Raw genomic sequence first — 21778 nt, 5'->3', positions numbered from 1 at the left:
TAAACCAAAAAAAATAACGCTTCAGCAAGAAGCAAAACCATAATACAGGGGGTACAAATACACATAACAAAAAAAGCACAGTAACTTCCCAACAAAAAAGACAATCAATAATGCTTCAGCAAGAAGTAAAACCCTGACACAGGGTGCTTTTCATGCACATAACAATAAAAGTATAGCATTATTTACAAGTATAGATTGACTAAAAAAAAAGATCCAACATAATTGGGACCACAAAATGGACCACAAATTATTAAACATTTTCATACATACACACAACACAGTGGGACAACATGACAAAATCTACAATCCCCCAAAAATGGAATAAAATATACTAAACCCTAATCTTAATCAAACAAATAAAAAAACAGTATAGACAGAAAGGCCTACCTTAACTGCTTCCAAATTTGATACTTTGTCAGCTTTTCCCCTCACAAAAAGCCTCTATTAAACCAAAAATCAAAACAGTCAGCAACAATTGATCACGATAAAAAAAATATTATATTTTTATAGTAACCAATGGTTCATATATTTTGAATTCACGAACTAATATATAATTGGAAGTAAAATCTTTCTATGGTTACTAGTCCGAGAATATCTTTTAACCCTTGAGACAACCCCCACACGTTTGGTACAGGATTTGTGCAATCTTAAATCTTTTATTTGCATAATAATATATTTATATATTTGCATAATAATTAGATGCTTTTTATCAATACCCAATAAAATTACAAGAGTTTTTAACCAAAATTGCAGTAGAATTTAACTAAAATTAATAAAGTAAAAACCTTAAAACACGTGAGAGCAGATTACTTTTCAACTTTGAGGATTCTATACTCCATCAATTATTGTTTAAGAAATCTTGGTGGTATTCATATTAGAATTGGGATCCACTGAAAATCAGAATTGTTAAACAGATCAAATCTTGGTGGTATTCATATGAAGCATTTAATGGGTTAAAAGCAAAATATGAAGCAAAATAATTATTTAATGGGTTAAAAGCAAAATAATGGGTTAAGAGCAGAAGAAGCGGAAATCAAAAATCAGATCTCGAAATATGAAGCTGTATAGATCGAGACTATCCATGTCTGGTATTCCAGCTGCGGTCAACGGCGTTTGACGGGGAATGAAGGGAACGGAAAATAGTTCGCCGGTAGAAATCGGATCTCGAAATAGCGAAAATCAAGCTCGAAATTGCGAAAATCAGTGTCGCAGCCACGGGCAATGGCGTTTGAGTGGATTTCGCCGGCGGCGGTGGTGGATTTTTAAGGATTTGAGTGGATTTCGTGTTCTCTCAGTCGCCTCTCGGTCGTCTCTCTTTTTTTCTCTCGCCAGAAACAAAATCAACAGATGAAAATCCTAAGTTTGACTAACAGTCAGCATTTTCAAATATAAAGAGGGGTATTTTCATCTTTCACCCTTCTCACCAACGTTTAATTTATGTAGGGAGGCAGTGTGCTACAATGTTTAATTGACAGGGGTGTAGTTTGCATTTTTTTTTAACATAGGGGGGCAATTTGCTCTTTATCAATAACACAGGAGGTATTTTGCTTTTAACCCTATTTTAGCGCTTTAACCCATGTCATTTGTTCTGCTTTCTATTGGCCCACATGGAAAAGTTAGTCAGCCGAGTTATTTAAACAGTCCCTGTCTTTAAACTACTGGCTTCCCTCTTCGAAAGATCACCAGCAATACAAATGGCCCTTAATTTCAAATTAACCATGACTATCTGTTGCAATTTTCTCTTTAAATTCTTCACGCTCTTCCATATTTGCAACAATGTGTTGAGAGTTCGACCTCCCAACCTAGTTATCATGAGGTCGAACACCAGATAGCACATATTGAGGTTGTAGTCCAGACCGATCATCGTGAGGTCACACCTAAGCTTACACATCCTAAGGTCATGTTCCCAACTGCACGTCACGAGGTCGTTGATACTGAGGTCGCTTGCCAAGTCGCGAATATCACAGTTGTGGTTATCTTAGATACGAGATATACACTCTCTAACTATTTTTTTTATCATTTATGTGATAAAGTTTGTTAGATTAGTTAGAACAATTATGCCCATTGTATATTTAATCTCCTTGTACACCTTCATTTTGGATGATAAACATTATTACAGAAAATAGAGAAGATTTTCTCTCTAGAATGTCTTCCCCTTTGTATTTTTGTCTTTTTTATTATAAGGAATTTAACACAATGCTTGGCAATAATTGAAAGTTCAGGAAGATTGATGTAATTCCTTAATTAATATTATCTACACTTACATAAAAAGAAAAGTCATTTTTTACTCACAAACGAAAGTTTCTAACACCACTTCACTATTTATTTATTTTTTTCTAAAGATAAAACCCTTAAAAATTAACATGCAACTACGTCTAAAGTTACTTTTTACTCACAAATAAAAATTTATGACACCACTACACTATTTATTTATTTTTTTGTATAGATAATACCCTTAAATTATTTTTTTTATTTTTTTTTAAATGTAATGTGTTGAATTATATAGTTTATTTTTATTTATAATATACATTATATAATAAAAAATTATTTTATTATACGATGACAGAAATAACATGCAACTCCGTCTAACAGAGAGGATAAAAGAAATCGAATTTCAAGTCGTAGTCAACCAATGTATCATAGAATGCTGCATATTATTTATTTGACCCTAAAAATAGATTTAATTTATCCACATTAATTTCTTATTCCTCAACCTTATAGAGAGAGAGAGAGAATTTTTCACATTTGACCTATACATATTATATTAAATTATAATTATGATAAACTTTCGAATTGCTGCTGACTCTAATAAACTCCGTCACGTCATCACTGCTTTTAGCATAATTAAGTTTTGGTCGGCCAAAAATAATTTGGCGTACCCAAAAAAAAATTGAATTTTTGTTATATTTAATTATTTTAGTTAAAAGTAAAAGTAATATAATAAATATTAATTAATTATAACTGAACAATGACTATTTACTGATATTTTTATATGAGGTCAAATATTAGTTAATTATAGTTAAAAATTATAATAAGTATTTTGATTAAAGATAAATTTACGGTGAAAGTTGATTAATCGTGATCAAATCTAATTTTTTGTTTCGATTTTGATTGGTTGTGATTTATGATATAAAAAAATAATTATTTTTTGGGGATAATTACACTGTCTGACCTTGAAATTTGGTGTAATTATAAGTGGATCTTTGTGGTTTGAAAAATTGTATCCAGTACCCCTGATATTTGTTTCTGTCTAACAAATAGATTCCTACATTAGCTAAAGTTTACCGAATTTATTGATATTAGCATAAAAAAAATTAAATAAAAATTCATATTTGATCTTGATTGACTTGTTACTGATTTATTATAGGTCAAACAAATTTTTCTAATAAAATTATCCTTATACATATTTACAAGCTAATGCAGATGAGAAGTTACATATTGAATCTTATAAGAGTAATTTGATCAAAAAAAATATTTGATCTACAATAAGTCATCAAAATTAAATATAAGTTTTGATCCATTTTTTTAATATAAAAAAATTTATAAATTTTAACTAATGAAGGGATATATTTATTGAAGGAGGTAAAATCTGATAAGAGGATAACATAATTTATTTATTGATTTGGTAGTGGTGTGGTCAATAATTAGGAATTAGGACATTCCCATCCATCTCCCACAAAGTTGATGTGTTTGACATAACTAAGGTCAAAAATTAACATAAAAAATTTGTTCCATAATATTCAAAATATAAAATAATAATTTTAATTTTTCTTATGTATAAAGTTATAATTATATGTAAATAACGGCAATGTATTCACTCCACTTTTATTTTAATTATTTTTTTGAATTTTCTTTCTTTTTAGTAATAATAAGAAGAATGATAAATAAATATAAGAATAATAATATCTCCTATTTCCCCTAATCAATTAATTCCTTTCTATTTTCAGAATTATTTTTTTATTTCTATTTACACGCAATAGCCAATACGTAGAAGGAAGGTGGGCCCAAGATGGGTAAAATGGTAATTTTATCCATTGGGATTTATTACTACAACAAAACGCCCAATCCCAATATAGTATTCCACCCTTTTTCCAACGTTTCACAGTCTGTAACAATTCTCTCTCTCTAGACATGAAAACCTCAAGAGTGTAAGACTCAGACAAGAACCAGAGCAAAGACAACATGAAGCCCACTCCTTAATTTCCTCAAACCCCCCAAAAATCTTGATAAGATTTTCAAAGATGAAAAGAAAATTGATTGTTCGTCGGCTTTCTCTTCCCACATTCTTGAGAATGGGACTGCTTGATTTCCGCCACCTCCTCATCGTATCGGCCGCCATTTTACTCCTCCCCTCCGCAGCGCCGGACATCGCGTCCGATCGTGCTGCCCTGTTAGCCCTCCGTTCCGCAGTGGGCGGCCGTGTCCTCCTCTGGAATCTCTCGAGCCCCACTCCCTGTTCGTGGGCCGGCGTCACGTGTTCTTCTGGAAGCTCCTCCGTCGTCGAGCTCCGCCTCCCCGGAATGGGGCTCTCAGGCCAGCTCCCGCCGAACACCATATCCAATCTAACCAACCTTCAGACTCTGAGCCTCCGTTACAACGCCCTCTCCGGCCCACTCCCGGCCGACCTCTTCTCTTCGCTTACTTCCCTCCGCAATCTTTACTTACAGCACAATTTCTTCAGCGGCCAAATCCCCGATTCTTTATTTTCTCTCACGTCCCTCGTGCGCCTGAATTTGGCTCACAACAATTTCTCCGGCCCGCTTTCGCCTTCATTTAACAGTCTGACTCGCCTGGGAACGCTTTACTTGCAGGATAATCATTTCTCAGGCCCGATTCCAGACCTGAATTTTCCCAGTTTAGTTCAGTTCAACGTTTCGAATAATAATCTAACTGGGCAGATCCCCAAAGGGCTTTCAGGAAACCCCAAGAATTCATTTTCTGGGAATTCACTCTGTGGCGCCCCGCTTGATTCTTGCGCCAATGAAAACCCCAAGAAAAAACTCTCTGGCGGGGCCATTGCCGGAATTATAATCGGTTGTGTTCTCGGGTTTTTCTTGATTTTATTGGTTCTGTTCTGTCTGTGTAGAATGTTGGCTAGAAAGGGGATGAGATCAAAGGATGGGATTGGGGCTAATGAGAGAGAACTTGGACTTCCACGAGAGAAAACGGTGGAGAGTGGGGATGGGACCAGCAGCAGTTTTGGGGCTGGAGCGGAGAGCAATGTGATCAGTGGTGGGAAAAGGGGATTAGTTTTCATAGGAAAACTTGGCTGGAATTTCGATATAGAGGATCTTTTGAGGGCGTCAGCTGAGGTCTTGGGAAAGGGCACGTTTGGTACTACATACAAGGCGGTGCTGGAAACGGGGCTGGCTGTGGCGGTGAAGAGGCTGAGAGATGTTAATTTGGGGGAGAAAGAGTTGAGGGAAAAGGTTGAGGAGATTGGGAAAATGAATCATGAGAATTTGGTGCCTTTAAGGGCTCATCATTGTAATAGGGATGAGAAGTTGCTTGTGTATGATTACTTGCCAATGGGGAGCTTGTCTGCTTTATTACATGGTGAGACTTTTGTCCTTGATTTTGTTCCATATTTCTTTTCGATTCTTTTGCAATGTGTTTAGACCGATGCTGGATTTTTGCATTAATTGAAATTACCAACCCAGTTGATAAATATCCATCTTGGTTGCGTTTTACGTTCTCGGACATGGAGTCTTGGGCCTAGGTTGCAGCTTCTGTTGTGTAAAATGTGTCTTTTGCATAGCCTCTGAGAACTCTGGAATGGCACGTTACATTAGACATTTTGCTTAATTGTCTGAATTTGATCTGTTTCCTTTGTGTTCTATGGATGGATGAGTCGATGACTATGATTCTGTCAACTTTTCTGACAAGTATGGTTTTGAATAAGTCGTGAGATTGTTAATTACAATGCAGTAAAATGGAACTGGGATTGATTGGATGGTTGTTATTGTTTCCAACACTTGTTCTCTTCTTATTGTCTGTATCTTTTATCAGTTCTTGCATCAGAAGTATCCCTTGACCAGACAGTAAGCATTTGTTTTACATTAGCTACAACGGTTAAGCATTTCGTTCTGACTTAGTGTATGGATTTTAGAACCATTCTTGCTCAACTGGTTATTCTATGTTGTAGGAAACAATGGAGTGGGCAGGACACCACTGAACTGGGAGACAAGGGCAACCATTGCCCTAGGAGCTGCCCGAGGAATCACATACCTTCATTCACAAGGCTCATCTGTTTCCCATGGCAACATTAAATCATCAAACATTCTCCTCACGAGATCCTATGAAGCCCGTGTATCCGACTTCGGTCTCGCTCGTCTTGCAGGCACCGCCGCCACTCCCACCCGTTTAGCCGGCTACCAGGCCCCGGAAGTAACCAATCCTCACAAAGTCTCTCAAAAAGCAGACGTTTACAGTTTTGGGGTCTTGCTGTTGGAAATGCTGACGGGTAAGGCCCCAACGCATTCATTGTCGAACGAGGAGGGCGTTGATCTCCCGCGATGGGTGAAGTCCGTGGTCGGAGATGAGTGGACGTCTGAGGTTTTCGATCTTGAACTCCTACGGTACCAGAACGTCGAGGAGGATATGGTTCAGCTGTTGCAGCTTGCAGTTGATTGTACGGAGCAGTACCCTGATAAGCGTCCGTCGATGGCTCAGGTAACGACGAAGATTGAAGAGCTTTGTCGTCGGAGTGTAGATGATCGGAGTGGTGATATCATTGATGTTGGTGATGAAGAGCGTGGTGTTGGTTTAGGATCACCAGCAACCTAGAAGAAAGGATTGCATTGTAAGATCAGATACTTTTGCTGTTTGCCATTCTTGAGGTTCTTTGATTGACAATCGAAATTGCATTTGCTGTCTCATTCTTATTCTTTTCTTCTTGCCATTGCCAAATTCTATGTTTCACATTCTTTGATTTTTCATGTCCTAAGGATAGTAGTTGTAGTTTCCCACCATTGTGGAACTGATTACTGTGCATAATTTGGTCATATTATGTGTATATATATGACTTGCATAATTTATTATCTTTTCTTATAAATTTCTTTTTAAATAAAAAAATAATTATCTTGAGAAAACCACGAAGAATAAATTAAGAGGGCGTTTGGTTAAGATTATAAGTTTTTCAAAACATTTTATAAAATATTTGAGAGCTTATAAAATTATATCATATTTGGTATTTTTTTAAAAACGATCTTATAAAGTTTAAAAATAAAATATTAGAGTTATAAGCTATTTAGAACAAAAGATACTTCTTCATTAACTTATTTTAAAATAATTATCTATGTTATAAGCTCTAAAATTTTATTATAAGAAGTATGAGCTTATAAAATCTTTTAAATAAACTTAGCCTTATAAGCTCTTAAAAACATCTTATAAAATGTTATTTTTCAGAACTTATGAGCTTTATAAAACTGTTTGATAATTTATTTTTCCCCCCGAAAGGAACTTATAAGATTTCAAAATAAAATGTATATGAACTTATAAGCTCTTCAAGAAAAAGAAACCTCAACCCAACTATTTTTATATGGTAAAATACACTTTGCCCCCTGAACTTTTCCTTATGTTACATTTACCTTCCTAAATTAACAAATGTTACACTTACTCTCTTAGTTTGACAAAAATGCCCCTCATGCTTTGAATAATTATATTATTCTTAATATATTTTAGCATTTTGTACATTAATTTATTTTTTAATTAATTTTTTTAATAAAGGAAGAATTTCAATTAAAAATGAAGTATAAATTAATATATATATATATAGTAAATACAAAATAAATATAATATAACTAACAACTCATATATACTTTTTAAAAGAAATTGACAAATATACATGCATACCAAAAGTTAAATATTTTTTAAAAAAAAATGAATAAATATAAATATTTTATCATATTTTTAAAGAAAATATATTCGAAAAACCATTTAATCACTCATTTTTCTCTAAAAGAATAGTTAGTTGATAACTTAATTTTATTACCAAGTTAATAAAATCTTTTCATGAAATTCTTTTATGTATTTTTTGTACTCATTCATTACTTAACTTTGAGTCTGTAAAATATAATAAAATTTAAATTATTTAATTCACTAACTATATCTTACTTTATTATAATTAAAGATATTTTTTCCAATTAAAAAAATTAATTAAATTTAAAAAGAAAAATTATTAGAAAAAAATTTCTTTGAACTATATATGTGTATAATATAAGGACTACATTATCCAAAAATTTAATTATAGGGGGAAGTGTTACATTTATTAATTAAAGGGGTGAATGTTATATCAAAAATAATTTAGGGGGTAAAGTGTATTTTACCCTTTTTCATATATTGACAAATATCACCCTAAAAACAAAATATCTACTTATATCATTCAAAATTGTACTAGTTTGGTACTTTCTTTTTTTTTTTTTTTTTGGCATAATTACAATATGAAATTTTATTATATTCAGATATTTAAAAATTTATTTTTAAAATAAGATTAATCATTTTTAAATTTTAAAACATTTTATAAGATTTATGAGCTTAATAAACTCATAATATCTTATCAAAGATACTTTAAAAAAAATTATAAACTCATCCAAACATTCCCTTAATAATATTAAATTATTAATTTTACTTTCACATTCAAATTTGAATTTTCCCCTCTCTCTGACTAAATTCTATGTGGTACCATGGAACAGCATTGCCATGTGATCTTTTTCAAAAATTAAACGAATGTCATTTTCGGTCTTTATGGCCGGTTTTCAATTGTTCTTTTTCTTAAAGTTGAAAACACATTTGATGTAGTGAATTTTAGGACTGTTCTATTCAAAATTTTATTGCAATATTTTCTCAAAACTTAATAATGGTAAAATACACTTTTCATCACTATACTTACCGCAAAAATTGATTTTAATCTCTAAATATTTTACGATACGATTTTGGTTCCTAATCAGTTTAAAATATTATGATTTTGGTCCAACAGTTAAATTAAAGTAAAAAGTTGATGGAATTTGGAGAATACGGTCATGTTCTTCACTCAACCAGGGCTCCGGCTCTAGTGCTACTGTCTGTCACTACTATCCGTCAGAATTTTTTTTCAGCGACTTTTCTAAACAACCAAACCTCTTCCAGACTCGCCTCCCCCTGCCTTTGGCGCATTTTCCCATCAGCCTAGCCACGTCCTCTCGCATGCCTTCGGAACACCATCGTGTTCTTCACACCTGGCAGTGGAAAATCTCCCAAAACGGTAGTGGAGCAGGCCGTGTTTTCCAACTCTTTCAATTTTATCCATAATTTTAACGATAGAACCAAAATCGAAATAATTTATAAAGATTAAAGACCAAAATCATATCTCAAAATGTTTAGGAACCAAAATCAATTTTAACCATAAGTACAGAGACCATAGTGTAGTTTACCCACTTAATAATTGATTTTACTCGTACATTGTACTATCGATTACCAAAATACCGGTCTTGTAAATTCTAGACCTCGGAACATAATATATTAGGTACGTGAATAATATATTGACATATACCTCACTTTTTTATAGTTAAGATGTATCAATCTTTCACACATTCAGTACACAAAAGCACTGGATATAAGTATATTTAACCCACTTGCGAGCTATATTTTAGTAGCGACTGCACAATTGGGTATTTATCTCACTTTACGTGAATGTATTATAATTTATTTCTTGGTTATTTTGTTATACTAATGTATTGATCGGGAATCAATTTATTATAATATTGATGTAATTATATTATTAATTCTATAAAAATAAAAATAAAACTGCGGATTTTATGAACAAAAATTAGAAGCTCAATGTTCCATAATCTTGAATCATGATTATTATTCTTATTACTCTTAATTACAATTAAAATAGATATAAGTAAATATAAAAATAGAGTTAAATGAAATTTTAATAAAATTTATTATGATATGAATGGGCTAGTCAGAAGCCCAGCCCGAGTTCAGTCCAGTATATGGGCCCAAACATGAGTCTTGTCATATGGATTGGATTATTTAACATAGGCTTCAAATTAACAGCTGAATTACTGATATTAATCAACATATTTAATTTTTTTTTTCAGAAATAACAATAAAAAAACTATGTTTTTTTCCTTTTGGTTATTTATAATGAATTTCACAATTTACTGCAAACATGACTGGTTTTGACTCGGGATGACAACGGCGCGGTTCAGATTTTTAAGTTTTGGTGTAATTATATGTGAATTTTATGTGGTTTGCAAAATTATATTTAGTATTCTTGATATTCGCTTTTGTCTAATAAATAAGTTATTCTGTTAGTCTGAATTTACTGATATTAACAAAAAAAATTAAAGTATTTACCAATAATCGACTTATTAATGATTTATTGTAGGTCAAATAAATCTTTTTATGATCAAATTACACGTTAATGCATGTGAGGAGATATATCTTCACCATGATAAGGGTAGTTTAGTTGGAAAAAAATTGTTTGACCTGTAATGAATTAGTAATAAGTCAATCAGGGGTAAATATATTTTTTTCTGATTTTTTTTATTAATATCAGTAAATTAGGTGAATTTTGACTACCGTAATGACTTATTTGTTAGACAAAAGCAAACTTTAGGGACGCTAAATATAATTTTCCAAACCAAGGAAAAACTATGTGTAATTACACCAAATCTCAAAAAAGGGGATGTAATTATCCCTAATTTTAAATTGACACGAAATCCGCCCCCTCCACCTCAAATTCACTGCAAACCTACTCTGAAAAGTCTTAACCCATGAAACGTGGTTATATTTTTACTACAGTTAATTAATATATATATATATATTAAAAATATCTTATTTATAAATATTTTTAATAGGATATTAACATTATAATTTTTTAAAAATATATATCAAATAAAAGATAATTATAAAATATTATCTGGGGCGAACTTTGAGCTACACCCTAGACTCGTTTCAAGTTCGGCTAAACCTGTAAATTGGACACGTAACCCAACACCCAAACCTATTTTGATGACCACAAAATTCAAAAGTTATTAATATTAATAAAAATTTTAAAGTTTTTCTATCTATATTTATATCTATATCTATATTTATATAAAACAAAAAGTCACTCCACACTTACAAACGATGATTAATGACATCGCTGCACCCTTTTTTGTAAAGTAAAAAATGCCCTAACTTATTCAACTTTTCAAAATTTATATTAATTGATAAATTATTTTTTTGTTTGTATTAATATAATATATCGCTTAATATATTTTACTCTTATTTATAATATATTTCAAATTGTGAAAGATATTTTATTATATGCACGCGGAACGACGTGCTATAACGGCTAGTACTATTATAAAAGAAAACTCAATTATCGTACCAATTTTTGAATACCCAGATTTACCCCTTAATTCATTTCTTCTCTTAAAAACAAAGTTGGGTTAGAATAATAATTTACCTCTTAATTCATTTTTTTTCTCTCAACTCACTGCTCCATATTTCTCTCACCCATTCTATCACCTATTCTCCATATTTTTTTCCTGTACAAACTTTTATATATTTAATAAACCATAATTATAATTATTTTTTCTCTCCCACCTTACCGGTATTTTTTTCTCACAAACTTCTTTCTTTTTTCTCAACTCACACTACGTTTGTATCGTTACACTTGATGCTATTTATGTACTAAAATTGACAAAATACATAATTTAAACACAATGATTAATATATATTAATATTTTAGATAAATTACATTAACACCCCTTGAGGTTAAGTCAATTTACACAAACACCTCCTACCTTTTGCAAAACTACAGTTACACCCCCTCAGGGGTGCCCCGTACCTTTTGCAAAATTACAGCAACACCCTTTGAGGGGTGTTTATACGTCAGTGTAATATTTTTGAAAGGGTGTTTGTATAGATATTGTATTTGAATAGGGAGTGTAGTTGTAATTATAACTATAACCTCTTGAACTATAGCTGTAATTTTACAAAAAGAAGAGAGTAATTTTGTATTTTAACTTAATTGCAAAAATGTCTTCTTTGATTTTCATTTTGCAATAAACTAAAATATTTTTTATTCTTATTTAAATTTAGATGAAAAATTTATCTTTATTCAAAAGAATCATCAGATTTTTTTGGATTAATTAGTTACTAATATAATTTAAATCTTCTTTTGATATCAAATAATACTTAAAAGAATAATTTTTTATTTTTTTAATTAAATTTAGGTACATTTACTATCGATTATCTTTATCCGAAAGATCCACTTATTTTTTCTAAATAGATTTAGTTAGTAAAATAATGTAATTTGTTTATGTATATATTTTAAATGAAAGCGTTGAACTATATATATTTTTTTAATAAATCTTTTACAATTATCAATATCACATATTTATATTTAACGACAACGAACAAATATAACAATTATATACTAATTTCCATGTCAGGTACTATATTTAATTAACAATTATTCTTAATGTATATACAATAACATCCCATACGTTGGTAGAGTTCGAACCCATGACCTTAAAGTTATGGGGCCTCAACTTCGTCAATTAAGTTAGACCTCGTTGACGAACTTATTTTTATAGTCAATATACTTTTGCATTTTTATACTTATTAATTACTTTAAATTTAAATTTCAAGTATACTTTATTTATTTATTTATTAAATACAATGCTTCCGTACCTTGGCACGGGCTGCTGATTAATATTATAAATCAATTATGAAACCAAAACGTTTGACTTGGTCATGTGAAAAAGAAAATGAAAGAATTAGGGTTATAAATTAAAAGATTAACAAGTATAAAATTCTTTTAGATATTTTCCACATTTTTCATATGACAATTATAAAAGAGTTGAAATATATATATATTGATGTGTTTAAAAAATTGCACGAGTCAAATGAATCTGGACAATTGTTCAAGGTTTGGATTGGAGTGAATGCGAATTTTGAAATGGAGATATGGTGAATAAAGTTAGTGAAAAATATAAAAATACGTGATAACGTGCTTGTAGAATGCTTAGAGATTATTTAGAGAATGTGAAGGACGTGAGGGGGACGTCCAAAAAGTGAGAAAGGTCTCCGGGAATGTCTTCAATATGGAAGAATAAAGTTGTATTTATAGGGGATACCCTCTTCCGATAGGGATATACATGTTTCCTCCAATTAAGAAACCAAAACGTTTGACTTGGTCGAGTGTAGGTTGCCACACGGGCCTTTTGGACCGAAAGTTTTGGGCTTGAATCATGGTTCAAGTAGGGAATGTTTTAGGCCTCCTCCCTTTGCCAATCTGTTTTGGGGGATACCTGACAGGCTTTCTTGGACTTCCTAAGATGTTAAAGGCCTCTCATTTCTTTATTCTTTTTAAATCACTTAAGTCTCTTTGGGCCATCTTATTTTTATACACATCATATATGGTCCATTTATGACTCTTCTTCCATTGGTTCAATTAATCATGCATTGTTTGGACTAAGTTATATTTAATTATTTATTTATTTTTAATTTATAATTATGAAGAAATTAATAATTAGCTTATGATTATTTTTAAATTAACACCTCACTAACCCTTTAATTTTTCATATATAAATTGACCATATTCTATTTATTGGTAAATTAAAATTTATTTTTAATTAACAGCATGCCTCTCTCCTCTCTAATTCACCACTTGAATACTTGGTATGACTGAAATTTTTGACAGTTTAATTCAAAATAGATTCAGCAAGTATCGATTTTAGATATCGAATCATCCTTGTATCGGCCGGTTTGAGCCTCCCTCTAGAAGCTAGGAGCTAGCTAGAGAATCTCGATAGGTTGGAGTCTGCCGCTTTCAGTTAACAACTCTTCCCTATCAGCTACAACCTTCTTATCTTTATAGAGGGAGGGGATCGACATAAATGTCGAGCCTCCTTTCCGAACCCTTTTATTGGCCTTCGCTTGTTAATCTACTTTAGAAAAGCCACACTAGTTCATATAGTCACACAATCAGCTCTCTAATAGTAGGTTTGAGCTAAGACCTCATAATTAAGAGATTGACAGTTTGAATTTGTAAATATGAGTGTTATTGTAATTTTGTAATAATTTATTATTCTTTTGTTCCATCAATTTTTATCTAAAAAATCATAAAAATATTTATTTTTTATTTAAATATATTAAATAATATAATAAGTCGTATTAAAAAAATAATTTCAATTGAAATTTGTTGGTTACAATTGTAAATAAGCTCTACTCTCCATGTGAGATGAGATGCTCTTGTAGAACTTTATCAAGAAGTCATGTTAGCCATCAAAATCTGCTTTTAATTGATTATGACTTTAGGACAGATATTGACATGTTGGCGGGGGGGGGGGCAAAAATTTTTATTTAAAAGAAAAAGTGGTTAATTTAAAAATAGATAAATAAGTGATTAAAATATAAAAATTAGACGAGTTTGGCCGTAATAGCTATAAGTAGAAAAAAATTAATGTGGGACGGTGTTTGGTAAAAAAAAATTAGTGTATTACTAGCTTATTTGCGAAATTATTCAACTATCTTAGTAGGTAGGTAGGTTTTAATTATTACTGGAATACTGTATTTTCAAAATATTAAAAAGAATCATAAAATACTAAACTTATTTACTTAAATATTTTAAATCGAAATAAGTATCTTGTCACCAGCACTAGAAAAAATACATTTTTTTTTTACATTGGCTAATTATTATAACCTAAAGAAGAAAATTGTGCCAAATACAATTCAACAACGACTTCGCAACGGCTATTGGCTGTTGTTTCTGCAAGTATCGCCAAAACATTAACCATGACAAATATTTTGGTTATGACTACAAATCATGACGAATATTGATTAATTATGATAAAAATTTAAATTTTTACTTTGATTTTATTTAACCGTTGCCAATAATACTGATTTATCACAAGTTTTAAATCGTGGCTATTTATAATACAGTAAAAATTCTTTTTTTCTTTTTTCTTATAATGCAGCTTAAATTTTAATAATATTCAAGCCCCCATCCCCACTTGCCGTCCAGCCCAGAGGATTTAACCTACAGAGATGATGTTTATAGATATGTAGTAAATTATTATCATTATGTTAAAAACAATATATGTTTTTGCAATTATTTATAAAAAAAAGTTGAAAATTCTAAATAAATCAATTATTTATAAATAATATTTCAGGCGAGTTTGAAGTCGGTCCACTTCTGGTATTGGGTAAAGGGAGTGTTTGTAAAAATTTCTGCTTTTAAATAAATAATTTTTGTAGAACAAATTAAAATTTGTAATAGAATTAAAAGTGAGTAGTGTTTGTAGATAAAATAAAAAGTATACAAAAATTTAAATTAGATAGTGTTTGAAAAAAATTATTTCTAAAATAAACTTAATTGATTAAAGATTATTTTGTCCCTATGTATTGAAAAGATACTATTTTTTGCTTATTATTTTACTTAGCAATAATTATATTCTCATAAACATAATTAATTTTATTTCGATTACTATATTTGCTATTTAATTTTTTTAAATGTTAATAAAAATAAAAAATTAAATTTAATAATTCTCCCACTAAGTAATATAATTGTTGATTCATGATTGCAACAAAAAATTATTATTAATCAAATAATAATATATGAATGAAGTAATATAATTAGATGAAATAGCAAATAAAAATATAAAAATTTTAAATACGTAAAAGTGTAAATTTAATTATTTATTCAAATTATTTAAAAACTCCAATATCAACTTTAAATATACAATTATAAAAAAGATTAAATACATTATAGTTGAATTACAATTATTATAGTAAGAATAAAATAATAAAAAATAAAGTCGAATTTATCTATAAAAAAAAAAAATACAAAGCAAACGTAAAAGCAGAAGCTGACATTATAAACACCTCAAAATAGTAATCTTTCAAAATCAAAAATTAAAAAAATATATTTATAAAGCACTCGCAAACACTTCTTACATAAAATAAAAATTAACGGCTACACCCAAACCTGGTAATCTAAATCGCAACCGTCCCTATTAGATGCAGTGCAGGGCCCCGATCTATCCACCCCAGTTACGTAATTTGAAGTGACAGAGTTCAACATGTGCTTATAAGCTGACTTTGAAGTTACATAAAAAATCATATCATAACTTTAAGTTGCTAATTTCTTCCAAATTTATGAACCATTTCACACAATGTCATTTAGGGTAGGGATCTTTTAAAATTTATTACAATTATAAATATTCTATTTCTGTTTGAAAAATTATAAATAATTTTTTTAAAATTAATAATCATCTAACAAATATTCTATCTGACAATTTATTGTAGGGGGTACTTGTTAGATGCCCGTTAATTCTAATTTATAGTTTTTCAAACAACAAGAGTGTATTTATAATTATGATAAAATTCGAGAGAGTTCATTGTATTTACCCTTTTATTTATTACAGGACTAAAATTACATTTTCCCCCCACTCCTGAGATTTAGTTCTGTCTAACAATAAGTTTCCTCGCTAGTCAAAATTTACTGAATTTGCTGATATTAATAAAAAAATCGAATAAAAATTAATATTTACCTTCAATTGACTTATTACTGACTTATTGCAGTTCAAACAAATTTTTCGAACTAAACTACCCTTATAACAGTGAAGATATACCTCCTCACATATATTAATGTGTGAAGACGTATGAGGGTAATTTGATCACAGAAAGATTTATTTAACCTGCAATAAGTCAGTCGGGGATTAAATATAATTTTTTTCAATTTTTCGGTTAATATAAACAAACTCGATGAATTTTGAGTAACAATGAGATTTATTTATTAGATAAAAGCAAGTTTCAGAAATACTAAATGTAATTTTTAAATTATAAAAACTCTACGTGTTATTATATTGAATCTCAAAGGGGACGAGTATAATTATTCCTTTAATTTGTGCTAATTGGATCATTACCCTCCCCACACTATACCAATATTAATTGATTTATTAATAGTTTTTGGGATGATTGAATTATTACAAAATTTTCAAACTTAACACCTAACTTAATATTTCAGTAGGTAAAATACACTTTGGCCCCATAAACTATTGTTAACGAAATATTGTCCCTTTAAACTAATAAATATGATGCTTACCCTCTATAATTATTTTTTTTTGATAATATTGCCCTTATATATTATATACTCTTAGTGGAAAGAATTTTTTTTAGCAATTTTTTATTTTAACCTTCAATTAAATTTTTTAATTGAAAAAAGTATCTTTTATTTATAATAAAGTAAAATATAATTAGTGTGTTATACTCTATTTTTAATTTAAATTCTCTACTTATTGAAAAAATTTTAATTTAAAAATAATTTGATGATGATTTAATATACAAAATACGAAAATATATTAAAAATAATATAATTGTTCACGACATAATATCTAACCAAAAGAGTCAGTATTGTATTTATTAATTTAAAAAGATAAATATTACATAAAAATTGCTTATGGAGCAAACTGTGTTTTATGGTACCTTAAATTGCCCAAAAAAGTCACACAAGAAAGAAAAATGTAAAAGAAATCGTTTTCGAAAAAGTGCTGAGTCAATGATGCAGACAAAAGAACAAGTTGCAGCTGCCTGGCCCAGACAATGATAAATGATAATGGTATGTATAACGTTAGAAAAGCCATACCACAAAATCACGACCATTAAATATATAGGTATAATTTATACTCCCCTAACAAAAGATTTGGTATGATTATGTATACATAAAAATTTTTATGATTTAAAAAATTATATTTAGTATTTTTCGATCTTTTTTTGTTTAATAAATAGGTTCGTTTGTTAGCGGTCGAAATTTATTTAGTTTGTTGATACTAACAAAAAAATAAATGCAAAATGATATTTATTTTTATTGGCTTATTACACGTTAGGTAATTTTTATCTGACTAAACTAGTCTTTATAATGGTAAAGATATACCTTCTCACATATATTAACGTGTAAAGATGTACAAGGATAGTTTAATTATAAAAAGATTTATTTGTCTTGCAATAGGGCAATAGTAAGTAAACCAGAGGTAAACATGAATTGTTATCAGATTTTGTTTGTTAATATCAACAAATCGGTGAATTTTAACTAATGGATGGATATATTTGTTAGATGAAAGCAAACCTCAGGGGTACTAAATGTAATTCTTCAAACTATAAAGAATTTTATGTGTAATTACACCAAACATCAGGGAGGAGAGCATAATTATCCCTTAAATATAAGGATAGATGAGCCCGACTGTAATTTTTTTAAGGTAAATTACAATTACCTCCTTGGAGGTTTGACATAGTTCTGAATACTCTTTTGTTATTTGAATAACTACAAATACCCCCCTAAAATGAAAAATGATTACGTAGTCCTTAGATAATGAGGTAAAAGTTACTATTTCATCCTTGTTAAATTTTTAAAAAAAATTAAAATATTTAAAGAAATCTAAGGGTGTATAAAGTAAATAATCTATCGAGAATATTAGCTCATAAAAATATTTTATAAAATTATAATTCATAATTCGAAAGATATTTTGGGAAGTTTACATAAAAACTAAAACAGAATTGGCTCGTGGTTACACAAACATTAAAATCATTTAGATTTTTATAATTTTTCAAACAACGATGAGGCATTTATAACTATGTAAAATATCAGTAAATATGATTGTAATTTACCCTTTTTTTAAGCAGTAATTATGCAATTACATCAATATCTCAATAAATTAAATAATATATCAATTCAATTAATATATCAATACAGCTAACTACAATAAACTTTTGTGAGGCAAAAGTGGAGATGATGGTGACACGGACACCCCTTGTTGTGCCCATTACTACCTCAATAATTGTCTGAACAGTTTCACCAACAGGTTTTACACGAGCCTATTTACAAATTATTAATGAATAGGTCCCCCTCTAGGAATATATGTATATATATATATATATATTATTTTGAAAAATGGACAATGTATATTAAGTGATTTTTGGATAATTTGCTATTTTCAAAAGCAATGTTTACGCCTTGATCGTCGTTTGTCGATGAATAGAGTAAGACCTTATTTAAATCTATAGATTAATTCTAAAATTCAAATCCAGTCTCAATGAATATTTTTAGACCCAAAATTCAGACCCAGATCATTAAGTTCCTACAAAACAATTCACGGTCTGAATTACATTGGGAAGGTCCGAATTATGACTCTCTGATGGTTAAGTCAGTAGGTAATTAAAGAATAATGAAGGTTGTAAGAACATTCAGATAGCAAAATTACATATAGCCTAGAGGGTGACTATTTATAAAACATTACTTAGTTGTACAGCTTCACGTGAACCACAAATATTAAAATAATTTATATATTTATATATTAGGGTTTGTATACTTTCAAAACCTGAATCATATGTATAGACCTTAAACTAAAACATGAATCCAAGTTTGAATTTGAGGTCGAATTTGATTTAGATCGGCTTGAAAATGTGAATAAGTCAAAAAAATTTAGTTTAAGTTCTTGTAGGTTGAGTCACGAGTTTTTTCAAAGTTGAATTTATTATATCATATTTGCATGAGTTGCACGTTTTCTTTCATATATTACGGAAAAAACGAGCAATAATATTAAAAAAAATAAGAATAATTATGAAATTTTTTTAACCAGATCAGGTTTGGTCGAATCAAATCAATCACATATACACTTGCTATGTGATCTGTCACTTTCTATGAGTTGTACATCAATCGCATGACAAGTGTATTTCGCTTACCATATAATTAATTCAACATACAAAAAGAAAAAGGAGGATATAAAATAATCATAACAGGTCCATCGGATGGACGTCAAGTGGTTGATATTATCCCTCCAGGACCAGAACTTCTTATTTCAGAAGGTGAATCCATAAAATTTGATCAACTATTAACGAGTAATTCTAATGTGGGTGGATTTGGTCAGGGAGATGCAGAAATAATACTTCAAGATCCATTACGTGTCCAAGGTCTTTTGTTCTTCTTGGCATCTGTTATTTTGGCACAAATCTTTTTGGTTCTTAAAAAGAAACAGTTCGAGAAGGTTCAATTGGCCAAAATGAATTTTTAGACTTGCGAATTTATCGACATCAGGTTCGTAAAAAGAACAAAATTCTTGTTGTCAATTATGTTTGATAAAAAAAAAATCAATTCTGAAAAATCGTTTATTTACTTGCTCTTTTTCTACGAGCTTCGAGGACCTAAAAATTAAAAATCATTACATGATTAAAATAATAAAATGGGTGAAATTTTGGGATAATAAATTGGCGGTTAAATGACGGCATTGACCATTACAAAAAAATAAGTAATAATATTATTATAAATATGGAAAATATAGTATTTTTGCCCCATATGTTAGGGTTGATTTTTTCAATTGAGTCTCATTTATAACGATTTTTTCGCATTGCATACTATAAGTTGAAAGTTTTTCTCAAAGTTAGTCCTCCACGGCATTTTTCGTCCAATAATTAATGAAAAATGCACGTGAGACTACTACGGCCCTGTTATTATTGGACAAGAAATACATGTGAGACTAAAATTGAAAAAAACTTTAACTCATAGGATGCAATATGAAAAGAAATCATAATAAATAAAATTAAATTGAAAAAGATCTTAATATATAGGACCAAATACGATGATTCCTATAAATATATAAGGATATTTTGGTCTTCCAAAATTTGGCGTAGCACTGTAACAAATTGCTATTTGTGAGTGGAAAGTATAACTTTTTTCTCTCATTCAAAACTTAACTAATATTTTAACTTCTTTCCTTCTCATAATATTTTCTTTTCTTAAGGAATATATTCCTTTTCTTAGGTATCGTTCATCTTTTTTTTGGACCATTTTCGATACAGTTTGATATATCTTTATTAGCTACTATTTTTCACCACACATTCACCCAAATTCTCTCCCCCTCCCCCCCAAAAAAAAAACAAAAAAAAAAAAGCAAATCGTTAACAAGATTGTGAACATGAATTTGAGTTTCACCAGACATGTATATATTTATCTTATTTTTTAGGGTTAATTATATTTTACCATCAGAAGTATGATAAATGTTGCACTTTTCCATATAATTTTTTTTCGTGTCGACTTACCATTTCAACTTTACAAAATTTTGCACTTTACGATTTATAACTATTTTTTTCCAAGTTTTTTGTCTAAAAAACACCATATGTGGGGCACGCGTGATATTTAAGGATTATGTGTGTGATACTTTTCATACACGCGTAAAATGTGATGTTTTCTCAACAGAAAAAAAATAAACAAAAAAACGGTCATATATGGCAAAGTATAAATTTCGCAAAGTTGAAATGGTAAATTGACACAAAAAAACTTTTAGAAGCCAAAGTGTAAAAGTGGATATAATTCAAATGGCAAAATATAATTTACCCTATTATTTTTACGAGTGTTTGTCTCACTTAATTAACATAAGTTATTGCAATTTATTTATTATTATTAGTTATAATATTATATAACTTGAATTTAAATATTTATTCAGTGTATCTGAATGAATTATTATAATTTATTTATTATTATTACTTTAAAAAAAAAAGAAAAAAAAAAGCGTGTGAGACACATCGCATCAATCAAACTCATATGAAGAAGTCACGGAATTTGCACCTTGGAGTGTGTGTGATAACAGTACACATCACACGACCACCACCATTCATTAATATCATTGCATAACAATACACATGAGATGGAACATAAGAATTCACTTTTTTAATTTATTATTTCTAAACACATTACAATTCTGAGTAAAAGTTGCAATTTTAGTTCTCTATCTATAGAAAAAAT

The 21778-nt window shown here is 29.7% G+C and overlaps 1 protein-coding gene across 1 annotated transcript; it reads left to right on the top strand.

Annotated features, from left to right (window-relative positions):
* Positions 1-4077: 4077 nt before the first annotated feature.
* Positions 4078-6878, top strand: LOC105167723 (putative inactive receptor kinase At1g48480). The gene is made up of 2 exons (XM_011087543.3): positions 4078-5556; positions 6146-6878. The coding sequence occupies exons 1-2, from the start codon at positions 4242-4244 to the stop codon at positions 6784-6786; spliced, it is 1956 nt and encodes a 651-aa protein (XP_011085845.1). The 5' UTR covers positions 4078-4241; the 3' UTR covers positions 6787-6878.
* Positions 6879-21778: the final 14900 nt, after the last annotated feature.

This window comes from Sesamum indicum, linkage group LG8 (assembly GCF_026168435.1).
Source record: "Sesamum indicum cultivar Baizhima isolate 11 linkage group LG8, ASM2616843v1, whole genome shotgun sequence".
Classification (NCBI taxonomy): Eukaryota; Viridiplantae; Streptophyta; class Magnoliopsida; order Lamiales; family Pedaliaceae; genus Sesamum; species Sesamum indicum.
This window is presented reverse-complemented; position numbering and strand designations above follow the sequence as displayed.